The sequence below is a fragment of the Cricetulus griseus genome, chromosome 5, assembly GCF_003668045.3.
Source record: "Cricetulus griseus strain 17A/GY chromosome 5, alternate assembly CriGri-PICRH-1.0, whole genome shotgun sequence".
Lineage (NCBI taxonomy): Eukaryota > Metazoa > Chordata > Mammalia > Rodentia > Cricetidae > Cricetulus > Cricetulus griseus.
Genome location: NC_048598.1, coordinates 150,828,545 through 150,844,578, shown reverse-complemented (window position 1 = coordinate 150,844,578; position 16,034 = coordinate 150,828,545). Strand labels below are relative to the sequence as shown.

At 39.6% G+C, this 16,034-nt stretch overlaps 1 protein-coding gene across 1 annotated transcript in view; it reads left to right on the top strand.

Moving 5' to 3' along the window:
* Scfd1 (sec1 family domain containing 1) overlaps positions 1-1,560 on the top strand; it is a 75,395-nt gene extending 73,835 nt beyond the window's left edge. The window contains exon 25 of the mRNA XM_027416294.2: positions 1,365-1,560. Coding sequence (XP_027272095.1) covers positions 1,365-1,388 — 24 coding nt within the window. The 3' untranslated portion in view covers positions 1,389-1,560. The remainder of the gene's footprint in view (positions 1-1,364) is intronic.
* The last annotated feature ends 14,474 nt before the right edge of the window (positions 1,561-16,034 follow it).

Sequence of the window (16,034 nt, the reverse complement as noted above, 5' to 3'; positions counted from 1 at the left end):
TTCTTTGCTAATTTTTTTTTTCATTCTTTGTTAATGTGTTTTCTTTTACTTCACCAATGGTAATTATTGGTGCTTTTAAGAACCTTGTTAGCTGGGCAGTGGTGGCACATGCCTTTAATCCCAGCACTCAGGAGGTAGAGGCAGGTGGATCTCTGTGAGTTCGAGGCCAGCCTGTTCTACAAGAGCTAGTTGCAGGACAGCCTTCAAAGCCACAGAGAAACCCTGTCTCAAAAAACCAAAAAAAAAAAAAAAAAAGAACCTTGTTAATTGGAAATTGTGGGTTGTTTCTGTTTTTTTACATTGTCTTTCCTCCATAGAACATGATTTTTTTATTCCGTTACTTCCTGAGCATCATAGATGTGTGTTTTGATGAATGAATGCCTTTCTCTAACGAGTACTGACTTAGGGATTCATTTAAGCGGTTATTTGGTTGCATTCAAACTTTACATCATTTTCCCCTTTCTCTTTCCTCCCTTTCTCCCTCCCATGTCTCCCAGCTTATCCCCTTTGCTCGTTCTCAGATTCATGGCCTCTGACCTCCTTAATTGTTGCTACATTATATATGCACACTCATTCTCCTTCCCTTGCTCCTAAATACAGATGGTTCAGTCTCTATGATGTTACTTGTGTGTTTATGATTTCAAGGCTGGATGAGGTTTCCCCCACTTATTCCTCAGTCTCCCATCCAGGAGAAATGGGTGGTTTCATGGTAGATTCAGGGAAAGTGTACACAGAATCTGCCACACACTTCACTCTTGGGTTTCTCCCTCCCTTGTTGCCATAAACAAACACTGCTCTGATTCTACAGGAAAGATAACCAATTGCAGGGTTTCTGTCACAAGTCCACCTGCCTTGGGCAGCACCAGCTCTGGCCTGCTTCAGACCAAGAGCCACAAAACCAGGAAGACCTCTAATGTTCTCCTCCTCAGATTAAGTCACCTGTCTTAAGTTGTTCTCCACAGCGTCTGGGGAATTGACCTTCACTAAAGGCTTAACATTGTTGCCTGTGGAGAGTTGGTCCAATAGGTGTTTATCTAGCCTTCCCAAACTGAAAGTGGGTTTATTTTCTGCCTTTAGTGATCTTTTAGGAATATAAAGGCTTATGGCACACTGTTAGCACATTTCTTTAGAAGTTACTTACATTTCTCTTTATAGTTTCATACTGAGTTTAATATGATTACTTATGCCCAGGGTTTGCTTGTAATGTTCATAGTTCTGTGCCATGACAGTGTTACATTTGAAAAGTATATATTAAATTATGTTGTTGAAATTTACAGTTCTAGGAATATGTAGTAAGTAGGAAACCTAAGTTTTTGTGATTCAAAAATGAAAAATTATATGCATAAATTTTTCTTTCATTTTAGCTGTCACAACTTGGACAAAAATAACACAGAAGAACCGTAATGGGCTAATGAGTTTGGATAGATGTAAAAGGAGCCAGATGTGTCCTTCTCCATAGCAGTGTCCTAACAGTGCACCTGTCAGAATCATCCATTTTTAATAAATTCTATACTTCCTATACTGTAAACTGATCAAAATAATAAACTATTTCAGAAATAACTTGGCTTATTCTGGTTTAACAAATGAGAACGTACATTGGGAACAAGGAAAGCCCTGTGGAAAGATACTAAAATAGGTATCAGTTGAAGTTGGTGCAAGTTAATGTTGTCACATACTCCAGTGTTCCCTCACTTATATTTTCCTTATGATATTGTCATCTCCAGTGGTTTCCCACATTGCTTCTGGATTTTTAGATGGAGGTTTTAACCCCTTTATTATGTCTTCTTCCTCTAGCACATCTATTTATATTATCAATAAAGACTGCTATTTATAGAGGTGGATAGGGCAACATATGATTTGCAATGGACAAACACAAAACATCCATCCCTGAGACTGCTGAATAGCAAGTGAAAGTGTTCAGCACCAGCAGAGAACAATGGTTACACTTTCACTATTATTCACTCTAAGTCAGACACTTGGAATCTGAACACCAAGGTTTGATAGTACTGGTAGTTATAATCTGGAGTAAGACCCATGTCAGCTGTAGTGCAACATCCATCTCAGGAGTTAAGGGCACAGCAGTTATGTCTGCAGACCAGGAACAAAATCTGAAAGGAATTCTTTGATGCACCTACAGGCATTTTAAAATGCGGATCTTGTCATGAAGCCATTGGGATAAATGAAATCATTTGTGGCCTTTTCACAGCACCATTTACATTAGGAACCAGTAGCTGACTAGTAGTTCAAAAGACTGTGTTGGAAATTAGAGGCATAATTTCTAACCCATTATGAGAAAACTTTGAAATGAATGACTGTGAAATACCACACACTAAAATGCACTGTTTCAAGTAAAGAGCTTAAGTCATCTTTATAGTTCAAAAGCACACGGTTAAGAAGATCAGGAAACTGACAATTGTCCATCATGAATCAGAGAAATAAAAATTCCAATATGACCATAGGTGGCCTAGTGGCTGAGGCACCTGCTGCCAAGCCTGATGGTCTTAATTGGATCCCAAGGAGCCATACAGTGGAAGGAGAGAAATGATTTCCAAAGCCATCCTCTGACCTCCATGTGTGTGCACAACAGGTTTTTTAATGTAAAATGTTATAATATGGAAAAAAATAGTGAAGGAATCAGTGACAGAGTGCTGTGTGTACTGAATTCTGTCCCCTTGAAATTCACATGTGAGCACTGATCCACAGTGCCTCATCAGGGTATAATAATTAAGTTTAAACGAATTCATAAGAATGGGACACTGTATAGCTAAATAAAAACCAGACACTGGTCCTCTGTGGCTAGTATAAGAGGAAAGAAACACCATCTCTTCCTTGTCCACAATGAGTCTTCACCACAGGTCAGCCCCAGTGACACTTTGGTCTTGGACTGTAAGAAAATATCTTTTGAAACAACCAAGTTTGCTATCTTGTTAAGGCAGCCTCAGCTGGCCGATGCAGAAAAACACAAACTGAAGGCAAAACTGATGAAAATAATGTGAAAAGATAAAAAACCTGATCTCAGGGTAAAAGAGGCATCAGCCCTAGGACCACAGATGCCAAGGAACTATGCCTGGGCTCTATGCCAAGATAGAACGGTAGCAACCAAATTTATCATCCCAGCATAGCTGACTTTAAAACTGAACAAAATACGTGGATTAGCTGCCTTAAAATACTGGAAATTAACAAATCTCATAGACTCTGCCGAGAGAAAAATAGGGAGATTTAGGAGATTGCCCCCACTTCTGCGTCAGATGACAGTATAGCTAGAAATCATTAGTCTTTCTTATTGAGGCAGTTCTGGGAGTCAAGAGAAACAGGGATGGCCATACCACCCATAGCAGAGAGAAGAGCTGCATAACTCGAGTTGAACAGAAGCATGTCTTACTCAGCATAGGACTTTGTGTGTCAGGGAAGAAAGCATTTGACTACACGAACACTCACAACAGTGCTGGGAGCTGACCTTGAGTCCTTTGCAAGAGCAGAGCCCACATAAACGCTTTTCAAGAACATTTACTAAAACATACCAGTTGTGGGACTTTCTTTCATTGTTTTGTCTTATTTATTGAAATTTTTAAAAAATGTAGAATAGCTGAAGCATAAAAACAAGATACAAGTATTGTTTTCTACAAGAAACAAAGACTTCACTGACAAAGACACACAGACTAAAAGCGGCATGATGGAAAACAATATATTCCAACAAGTGTGGTCCATAAGACTAGCAGGACTAGCTCAACTCATATGATAAAGTTGATTTCAAAGCAAATTACAGGCCAGCAAGATATTACCATGGGTAAGAGTACTTGCCACAAGCCTGATGAACTGATTCCAATCTCCAGAACCCACATGGTAGAAGGAGAAAATCAACACCTACAAGTTGTCCTCTGATCTCCATACATACCATGGCACTCGTGTGAGCGTATGCACACCCATAAATAAATATATAAAAAATAAAATTACTCAGTAAAGAAACATTAAATATTAACAAAAACAAACAATCAATCAAGAAGATATAATAAACTAATTAAAGGTGACTCACGCCTTTAATCCCAGCACTTGGGAGACAGAGGCAGGCAGATTTCTGAGTTCAAGTCTAGCCTTGGTCTATATAATGAGTACAATACAGCCAGAGTTTCATAGTAAGACCCTGGAGAGAGAGAGGAGAGAGAGAGAGAGAGAGAGAGAGAGAGAGAGAGAGAGAGAGAGAGAGAGAGAGGTGGAGGAGGAGATTATGACAATGAAAATGATGATGATGACTTAACAATTAGAGGGACTGGACAGTTAAAAGAGTATATTACTCTCAGCATTGAACGTGAGTCCAGTTCCCAGCATCCACATCAGTGAGCTCACACCTGCCTATAACTCCAATTCTTCTGGATTCAATATCTCTGGACTCCTCAGACACCTGCACACATATACACATACACACATACACATGGTTAAAATTAAAAGTGAATATAACAACTGTAAATGTGTGTGTATTGAATGTTAACCTGGATTTCATAAGAAGGGGCAGAGAGGTCCAGAAGTATAATGGTAGATGAATTCAACATCCCACTCTCATGAGTAGATAGCTCATCCAGACAAAAACAAAATTAACAAAGAAACATCAGTTGGGTCAAATGAAATTAACAGATATCCACAGAATATTAAATTCAGCATATCCACCAAACACATTCTTCTCACCAACCCATGGAACATTTTCTTAAATCACATTTTGACCATGAAGCATATCTTAACAAATATAAAAAAATAATTATTTCAACTTTATCAGAATACTATGAACAAAACTAGAAATCAATAGCAAATACAAATATATGAATACTTATATATAGTGTACTCTTAATTAGTATATTATTCAGTTATTTCAATAATTATTCAATGATTCACCTAAAAATTAGAATTTTTAAGTTCCTAGAAATGAGAATGAAAGCGCAACTTACAGGAACTTTGGGACACAGCTTGGATACTTAAAGGTGAGTTTACAGGTATGGGTCCTGTCACTAAGGTCTCAGGGGTCTCTAACAGCCTAAGAATGTGCCACAAGGTCATAAAAATAAAAAAGCAATAAGCCAAACCCCAAAGAAGAAGTCATCCAGAAATAAAGACCATGGCAGAAAGTAATGAAATAAAGAGGAAGAAACTCAACATAGGGACCTTGGGGGTGGGGGAGGCTTTAGTCTGCCCTCCCCTGCAAGCATGAGAACCTGAGTGTAACCCCAGAACCCATCTTATATATAATTAGGCAGCACCTGGGGGATAGAACACAGATTTAAAGGTGTGTGTGTGTGTGTGTACAACATACATGTATGTGTGAATGTTATATTGTGTATATACTAACATATTAGTATATACTAAATAGTGTGTGTGTGTGTGTGTGTGTGTGTGTGTGTGTGTGTGTGTGCACTGAGCTGAACTCTGGAATCCAGTTGCAGAGAGGGAGCAGTGATGAGCAAAGGGGTCAAGACCAGGCTGGAGAAACCCACAGAAACAGCTGACCTGAACAAGGGGGAGCTCATGGACCCCAGACTGATTGCTGGAAAACCAGCATAGGACCGACCCAGACCCCCTGAATGAGAATGTCAGTTTGCAGGTCTGGTTAATCTATGGGACCTCTGGTAGTGGATCAGTATTTATCCCTAGTACATGATTGGACTTTGGGAGCCCATTCCCCATAGAGGGATATTCTATCAGCCTAGACACATGGGGGAGGATCTAGGCCCTGCTCCAAATGATATGACATACTTTAAAGATTCCTCATGGAAGGCCTTACCCTCCCTGGGGAGCAGAAAGGGGATGGGATAAGGGGTCAGTGGGGGGCAGGGGAGGACGGGAGGGAGAGGGAACTGAGATTGACATGTAAAACAAGCTTGTTTCTAATTTAAAGAAAAAAAATTTTAAAAAGAGCAGGTCTGGTGTCAAGCTACATGTTATGATAGTGCCTTGGAAGTGAAGGCAGAAGGATCATGGGTTTGAGGCCAGCTTGGGCTACAAAGTGAGTCTGAAGCAAATCTAGCTGACCCAGGGAGACTCTGTCTCAAAATAATAGTTGGGGCTGCAAAGACATTTCAGCAGTGAAAAGCACTCACTGCTCCTATGAGGATGTAGGTTTGGTTCCCAGAAGCCACACTGGTGGCTCAACCAATTATTCCAGGGAATCCAACACCAGCATCTTGTCTCCATGGGCACCTACACACACATGGTACACATGCATTACACATAGCCACACACTCTTATAGCTAAAGTTAAAACTATATTTTTAAAAATCAAAAAAGCAATGCTATTTAAAGTAGATATAACTTCAGGCTACAAAATTTCTCCCCTAATAACAAATTTTTAAACTCAATTTTGATAGTATGAATGTGATCAAGAGGTGACCTTAAAGAGGTTATGAATAAATCCATTAATGAAACTTATGAAAATGCATATAAGCAAGGGAAGGAAATAAAGAAAAAAGTTAAAGATTTAAAAGTAGAAATAGTATTAATAAAGAAAACTCAAAGTGAGGTGTAACAATGTAATCTTTATGCCAACTGCCTGAGTTCCACCCACCATGTTAGGGCCCCAATAACAGACAGAGACATATATTAGGTACAATGCTGCTGGCCAATAACTAGGATTTCTAACTGTATATATTTTATAAGACTTATCTTATGCAGGACTCTAGCAGAATGCATCCTGTCTTCCTGGGATCACATGGCAGTTCCAGAGCAGAGAGCAGGAGGAAGAGGAAGAGAGAGACTTCCTGTATCTTCCTGCTTATATTCTGAGTCTGCTTGCTATGTCACTTCCTGCCTGGATCACAAGACTTTACTACATTTCCCAGAATCCTCCTCGACTCCTAGTCCCACCTATCTTGCTTTCCTATTGGCCAACAGTACTTTATTTATCAACCAATAAGACAAACGTATACACAGAAGGACCTCCCCCATCAGTGAGGTAAAGCTGGAAATGAAAACTTTAGGAATCCAAACAAAAACTTTGCAGGTAAGCCTCATGTACAGTGTATAAGATATAAGAGAGAGAATTTTAGTCACTGAAGACAAGATAAAAGCAGATAGAGTGACCCTAAAACTTCCACTGGGAGATCCCCAGCAACCTCAGCAGCTACCTGGGACACAGACATCTACTGCACAGAGAGGACTGAGAGGCAAGTGACCGGCTTGCCATATGAACCACACAGCCTCTATGTCCTAGGCCATGGGCCCTTCCCCCATCCATATCAGCCACACTAGCAGGTCAGCAGAAAAGACTCCTATAGGCAGGCTATACCAACAGCCTCCCACCAAACCCTGCATCCTACAAGGCCCACTCCACCAAACCCACCTATCCTCTGTGACCTTGGTGGCCCAATGGGACAAAGACATCTGCTGCACAGAGAGGGCTGAGAGAGAGGACTAAGAGAATTGGATCAAGAGGCAAAAACACCTATACCAACAGGAAGAAGAGATGGGTAGACATCAATACAAGAATACATTAAACAACCTAAAGAGCAATATGGCAATACCAGAACCTAGTGGTACTACATGAGGAATACCTGAACATCCCAATGCAGAAAAAGCAGAAGATGATCTTAAGAATAACTTGATGAAGATGATGGAGGCCCTTAAAGAAGAAATGAAGAATTCCCTTAAAGAAATTGAGGGAAAGACAAACAAAAAATGGAATAAATCCCTTAAGGAAAACCAAGAAAAAAAAACACTTAAACAAGTCCAAAACTTGAAAATTGAAATGGAGGCAATAAAGAAAACACAAATGGAGAGAATTCTGGAAGTGGAAAATCTGGGTAAAAGAACAGGAACTACAGATGCAAGCATAACCAACAGAATGCAAGAGATAGAAGAGAGAATCTCAGGCATTGAAGATACGATAGAGGAAATAGATTGATCAGTCCAAGAAATCATTAAAGCCAATGAAGTAATAATACAAAATGTCCAGGAAATCTGGGACACCATGAAAAGACCAATCCTAAGAATAATAGGGATAGAAGAATGAAAAGAATACCAGCTCAAAGGCACAGAAAATATATTCAACAAAATCATAGAAGAAAAGTTTCCCAACCTAAAGAAGGAAATGCCTATGAAGATACAAGAAGCTTACAGAACACTAAATAGACAGGACAAAAAAAAAATTCTTTTACCAAATAATAATCAAAACACAAAATACACAGAATAAGGAAGGAATATTAAGAGCTGCAAAGGGAAAAGGTCAAGTAACATATAAAGGCAGACCCATCAGAATAACACCCAACTTCTCAATGGAGACTCTCAGAGCCAGAAGGTCCTGGACAGACATTATGCAGACTCTAAGAAACTGTGATGCCAACCCAGACTACTATACCCAGCAAAACTTTCAATCATCATAGATGGAGAAAAAAGATACTCTATGACAAAACCAGATTTAAATAATAACTATCCACAAATCCAGCTCTACAGAAATATCTAGAAGGAAAACTCCAATGCAAGGAGGTTAGACGTACCCAGGAAAGCATAGGTAATCTGACACCAGTAAATTCTAAAGAAAGGAAACACACACACCACCACCACCACGAAAAAAATAACAGGAGTCAACAATCAGTGGTCATTGATATCCCTCAATATCAATGGACTCAACTTGCCTATAAAAAGACATAGGCTAACAGAATGATATGAAAACAGGATCTGCTGCATACAATAACCCACCTCAAATTCAAAGACAGAAATTTCCTCAGAGTAAAGGGTTGAGAAAAGACTTTCCAATCAAATGTACCTAAGAAGCAAGCTGGTGTAGCTATCCTAATATCTAACAAAATAGACTTGAAACTAAAATTAACCAAAAGATATGATGAAGGACGTTTCATATTCATCACAGGAAAAAAATCCATCAAAAACAAGTCTCAATTCTGAACATACCTGCCTCAAATACAAAGACACCCATATTTGTAAAAGAAACATTACTAAAGCTTAAATCATATATCAAACCCCACACACTAATAGTGAGAGGCTTTAATACCCACTTGAAACAACAACACAAATTCTAGAAAGCCTACAAACTAATGGAAACTGAATAATGTCCAACTTAATCACCCCTGGGTCAAGGAAGAAATAAGAAAGAAATTAAAGATTTCCTAGAATTCAATGAAAATAAATGTATGACATACCCCAAATTATAGGACACTATGAAAGCTAAGAGGAAAGTTCATAGTACTAAACACCTACATAAAGAAGTTAGAGAAACCCCACACTATCTAATTAACAAAACACCTGAAAGCTCTAGAAGAAAAAGAAGCAAACTCACCCAGGAGGATTAGATGACAAGAAATAGTGAAATTGAGGGCTGAAATCAATAAAATAGAATCAAAACAATAGAAAGAATCAATAAAATGAAGAGTTGGTTCTTTGAAAAAATCAACAAGATAAACAAACCCTTATCCTAATTAACCAAAAGGCAGAGAGAGAATATTCAAATTAACCAAGTCAGAAATGGAAAGGGGGCATAACAACAGACACTGAGGAAATCCAGATAATCATCAGGTCATACTTCAAAAACCTATACTTCCCAAAACTGGAACATTTAAAAGAAATGGAACAGTTTTCTAGATAGGTTCTACATACCAAAATTAGACCAAGACCAGATAAACAATTTATTTTTTTATTTAAATTCTTTAATTACTACTCATATTTACATATCCATCCCCCATTCCCTCACCCTCCCATCTTCCCATGTTCCTCACCAACCCACCCCCAACCCTGACTCCTCCCCAGGGATAGTGAGACCCTCCACCAGGGACCTTCAAAGTCTGTCATATCATTTGGGGGAGGGCCTAGGCCCTCTTGCTGTATCTAGGCTACAATAGTATCCCTCCATAGGGAATGGGCTTCTAAAGTCCATTTGTTCTCTAGGGATAAAGGCTGGCTCCACTGTTACAGGTCCCATAGACTGTCTTGGCCTCCTAGCTGGCACCCACATTCAGAGGGCTTGGTTTGGTCCAATGCTGTTTCCCCAGCTTTATGACTAGGGTCTCCATACTATCAGTAGGTCAGGTCCACTGTTTCTGCAGGCTTCTCCAGCCCCGTCTTGGCTCCTTTGCTCATCCCTCCTCCCTCTCCACAACTGGATTCCAGTAGTATGGTTTAGTGCTTACCTGTGGGTGCCTGTTTCTGCTTCGATAATTTAAATAGACCTACAACCCCTAAGAAGTCATTAAAAGTCTCTCAACCAAAAAAAGCCCAGGACCAGATGACTTCAGTGCAGAATTCTATCAGAATTTCAAAGAGCTAACTCCAATACTCCTCAAAATAGAAACAGGAGGAACATTGCCAAACTCCTTTTATGAGACTACAGCAACCCTGATACCCAAACCACACAAAGCTGTAACAAAGAAAGAGAACTACAAACCAATCTCCCTCGTGAACATTGATGCAAAAATGCTCAATAAAATACTGCCAAACCAAATCTAAGAACACATCAAAAAAAAAAAAATCACCCACCATGACCAAGTAGGCTTCATCCCAGAAATGCAGGGTTGATTCAACATATGGAAATCTGTCAATATAATCTACCATATAAGCAAACTAAAAGATAAAAAAACCACATGATCATTTCATTAGATACTGAAAAAGCCTTTGGCAAATCCAACACCCCTTCATGATAAAGGTCTTGGAGAAAATAGGCATGCAAAGAACATTCCTAAACATAATAAAGGCAATATCCAACATCAAACTAAATGGAGAGAAACTCAAAGTGATCCACTAAAATCAGGAACAAGACAAGGCTGTCCACTCTCTCCATATCTACTCATCATAGTATTCAGAAGTTCTAGCTAGAGCAATAAAACAACAAAAGGAAGTCAAGGGGATACAAATTGGAAAGGAAGAAGTCAAACTTTCACTATTCACAGATGATACAATAGTTTACATAAGTGACCCCCAAAACTGCCCAGGGACTCATATAGCTGTTTAAAAAAAAGCCTTCAGTAATGTGGTGGGATACAAGACTAACTCAAAGAAAGAAAGAAAGAAAGAAAGAAAGAAAGAAAGAAAGAAAGAAAGAAAGAAAGAAAAAAAAAAAGAAAGAAAGCAATCAGAGCTCCTATATACAAAGGGGCCATACATATAAAGGGGCCAAGAAAGAAATCAGAGAAACATCACTCTTTACAAGAGCCACAAATATAAAATATCTTGGGGTAATACTAACCAAACAATTGAAAGACCTGTATGACAAGAACTTGAAGTCTCTATAGAAAGAAATCAAAGAGGATACCAGAAAATGGAAAGATCTTCCATGCTCTTGGATAGGTAGGATCAACATAATAAAAATGACAATCCTACCAAAAGCAATGTACAGATTCAATGCAATCCCCATCAAAATCCCAGCACAATTCTTCACAGACCTGGAAAGAATAACACTCAAATTCATATGAAAAAAACAAAAAGCCCAGAATAACCAAAATAACCCTGTACAATAAAGGAACTTCCAGAGGCATAACCATCCCTGACTTCAAACTCTACTATAGAGCTATAGTAATAAAAACAACTTGGTATTGGCATAAAAGCAGACAGGTGGATCAATGGAATCGAATCAAAGACCCTGATATCAATCCACACATGTATGCACACCTGATTTTTGACAAAGAAGTCAAAATGGTACAATGAAAAAAGGAAAACCTCTTTAACAAATGGTGCTGGCATAACTGGATGTCCACATGTAAAAGATTGCAAATAGATCCCTATCTATCACCATGCACAAAACTCAAATACAAGGGGATTAAGAACCTCAACATAAATCCAGCTACATTGAACCTGACAGAAGAGAAAGTGGGAAGTATCCTGGAACAAATTGGCACAAGGGACCACTTCCTAAATATAACAAGAGTAGCACAGACACTGAAAGTAACAATCAATAAATGGTACCTCCTGACACTGAAAAGCTTCCGTAAGGCAAATGACATAGTCAATAAGACAAACAGCAGCCTATAGAATGGGAAAAGATCTTCAACCCCATGTCTGACAGAGGGCTGATTTCTAAAATATATAAAGATCTCAAGAAACTAAACATCAAAATATAACATAACCCAATTCAAAATGGAGTACAGAGCTAAACAGAGAATTCTCACCAGAAGAATATCAAATGACCAAAAGACATTTAAGGAAGCACTCAACATCCTTAATCATCAGGGAAATCCAAATTAAAATGACTCTGAGATACCATTTTACACCAGTCAGAATGGCTAAGATCAAAAATGCCGAGGACAGCTAATGTTGGAGAAGATGTGTGGTCAGGGAAACATGCCTCCACTGCTGGTGGAAGTGCAAACTTGTATAGTCATTTTGGAAATCAGTATGGTGGTTTCTAAGAAAATTGGATATCAATCTACCTCAAGACCCAGCAATACCACTCTTGGTCATTTACCCAAAGGACGTGCAATCATGTCACAAGGACATTTGCTCAACAATATTCATAGCATCATTTGTAATATCCAGAGCCTGGAAACAACCTAGATGTCCCTCAGCTGAAGAATGGATAAGGAAAATGTGGTACATTTACACAATGGAATACTACTTGGCAGTAAAAATGATGACCTCATGAAATTTTCAGGCAAATAGATGGAACTAGGAAAAAAAAAACATCCTGAGTGAGGTAACCAAGAATCAGAAAGACAAACACAGTATGTATTCACTCATAAGTGGATATTAGATGTAAAGCAAAGGACAGAGTACAATCCACAGCTTCAGAGAAGCTAGGTAACAAGGAGGACCCGAAGAGGGACACATGGATTACCCTGGGAAGAGAAATTAGAGGAGATCTACAGAGCAAACTGGGGGAGGGAATGATAAGATGGGGAGTGAAGATGAGAACAGGAGGGAATAAGATGGCCTAGGTGGGGAGGAATGCATTGGAAGAGCAATGAAAGGGATATCTTAATAGAGAGAGCCACTATGGGCTTGGGGAGAAACCTGGCGCTAGCATAATTCCCAAGAATCCACAAAGAGGACCCCAGATAAGACTCCTAGCAATAGTAGAGAGGATGCCTGAACTGATCTATCCCTGTAATCAGATGGATGAATACCCCAACTAAAATCATAGAGCCCTCATTCAGAAATTGATAGAACCAGATGCAAAGATCCACACCAAGAACCAAGCCAAGCTCTGGGAATCCAGTCGAAGAGAGGGAAGAGGGGAATATATGAACAAGAGAGATCAAGATGATGATGGAGAAATCAACAGAGACAGCTGAACCAAGCCTATAGAAACTCATGAACTCCAGACCTCCAACTCTGGAGACTCCAAGGGACCAAACTATGCCCTCTGTATATGGAAGACAGTTGTGAAGCTTGAACTAGCTGAGGGGCCCCTGGTAGTAGGACCACTATACAAACCTGGTACATGAACTGGCTTATTGGAGCCCATTCCTTAGTGTGGGATGCCATGTTCAGTGGCAGAAGAACCACAATATTGTATCAGCACATGAGCTAGCTTGTTGTAGCCCACTCCCCATGGTGGGATGCCACGCTCAGTCTTAAAGCATGGGAGAGGGGCCTGGCCCTGTACCAACCTATTGTGCCAGACTATGTTGACTCCTCATGGGAGCGCTTGCCCATGAGGAGGAGTGGACTGGTGGTGGGCTAAGGAGGAGTCGAGGGAGGGATGGGAGGAGTGGTGAGAGAGAGAACTGTGGTTGGAATATGAAATCAAAAAATAAAGAAATGAAAAATTACACTGGGAACTCCTACAACTTATCAATACTTTCAGCAAAGTAACTGGATACAAAATTAACTCACAAAAATCAATAGCCCTCCTACATACAAACAACAAACAGTCTGAGAAAGAAATCAGGGAAACAACACCCTTCACAATAGCCTTAAATAATATATAACATATTGGGGTAACTCTATCCATGCAAGTGAAAGACTTATATGATTAAAAACTTCAAGTCTTTGAAGAAGGAATTTGAAGAAAATATTAGAAGATGGAAAGATCACTCATGCTCATGGATCAGTAGGATTAACCTTGTAAAAATGGCCATCCTACGAAAATCAATCTACAGATTCAATGCAATCCCCATCAAAATTTCAATACAATTCTTCAGAAAAAAAAAAAGAATCGCTAAAACAATCATGAGTAGTAAAAGAACTGCTGGAGGTATCACCATTTCTGATTTCATGTTGTACTACGAAGATATAGTAGTAATAAAACTGAATAGTACTGACATAAAGACACTCATTGATCAATGAAATTGAAACTTAATTGAAAACCCAGAAATAAATCAACATAAATGGAGATATGATTTTTATAAAGAATCCAGAAATAAACACTGGAAAACAGACAGCATCTTCAATAAATGGTTCTGGTCAAACTGGATGTGCATGCAGAACAATGCCTGACCTTGCCTTGGTCACTAGGAGGTCAGATGCCTGCCTCGTAGCAAGGAACCAATCAGAAATTAGCTGGTGGTATTATGCTCTATGACTCTGGGTGTGCTTTACAGACAAGTACACAGCAATGATGCACAGACCATAGCAATGGCCCTGGGAGGGCCTATGGGCCATAACAACCAGTTGACCAATCAACACAGGGCAAGCCCTCCAAGCCTGGAGGCACAGCAATCCTGAGCCTGTGTGTACCCCTAGACACTCCCCTTAGGCTGCACTATAAGATCTCTATACCGTGGCTTTGCAGCGTCTTTCCTAGCCATCTGCCATGGTGGATGGATGAGAGGCCCGAGCTAACACGGGGTTAGCTCGTTAAACAACTACAATAAAACCCTTTGCTGTTTGCAATAAATAAATAAAACATGGAGGTTAAATATAGAGTAAGGGAGAGACTCATAACCCTCAATCCTAATGGGGATGTCTCCACCAAATTCCTCTCCTCAGGGCTCAGGGAACCCTGGAAAAGGATGCAGAGGGGATGGAGGACACAGGAAACTAGCTCTTCTAAACACAGCTAGACCAACACACCCAAGGAGTCACACTGTGGCAGCATGCACAGGACCTACATGGGCCTAAGCCAGATGGGGTCCCAGCACTGAGAGGGAAAATGGGCACAGCCCATTTTCTAAGTTGATAACCACTTGCAAAGGAAAAATTAGTTTTCCCCAAGGGGTATACAAAGCACACTGAAGTGCAGGCCCATGCCCAGCAGTAGAGGGCCAACACAAAATGAACTCAGTGGTGTTTTTGAAGGGTTTGTTTGTTTGTTTTACATTACATGTCTTTTGTGTGTATATTGTGGTTTCTGCATTTGTGTTTCTTGTGGGATCCCTGTGTGTGAACATATGTCTCTGCATTTATATGTGTACACTGTGCTTTTCCTTTGGCTCTTTTCCTTGTTTGTTTTTCATATTCCTATTTGTTTTTATTTTATTATTATTTTAGAGGCCTATTTTTCTTTCTGTAATGAGAGAAAGAAAAGTGTAGATTTGTGTAGAAGGACTTGGGAGGAGTTGGGGGATGGAAAAACACTACACGGGATATATCACATGAAAAATGTATTTTCAAAAAAGAAACAGAAAAACAAGTAAAACTTACAAAAATAAAATAGAATTTTTTTAACATTTTAGCATAGGAGTCGATAAATATATTTATATTCATTTTAACACTGCAGAATGTAAACATATATCAAAATGTTATAGCCCACGGTACCTCACAGGCTAAGAAACTGGACACCTCAGCAGTCTCAGTCAGATACTGAAAGCCTGCGAGTTTCTTGGAGCATTGGCAAGCACAAAGAACCTGGCGTGTGATGGAGACAGCGGCAGCAGACCCCTCCCTCATGAAGCAGCAGCCAAGGCAACCATGTACACATTGCCTTTTCCTCAGACTTTTTTCTCTTGGCTGCCCATATTGAGTGTGGATCTTTCCCTCTATCACCGTCCCAAATGTCAAGCCTCTGAAAATGTCCCTACAGACACGCAGATCTACTTCACATCTCTTAAGCCTGCCAAGTTAGCAACCAAGCCCACCACATACTTCAGAGGTTCCTCTTTTTTTTTTTTTTCTTTTTTGTCTTAGGACAAAAGATTTTCCATTAAAAAAGTCTTTAAGTAATTGTCATTCTCC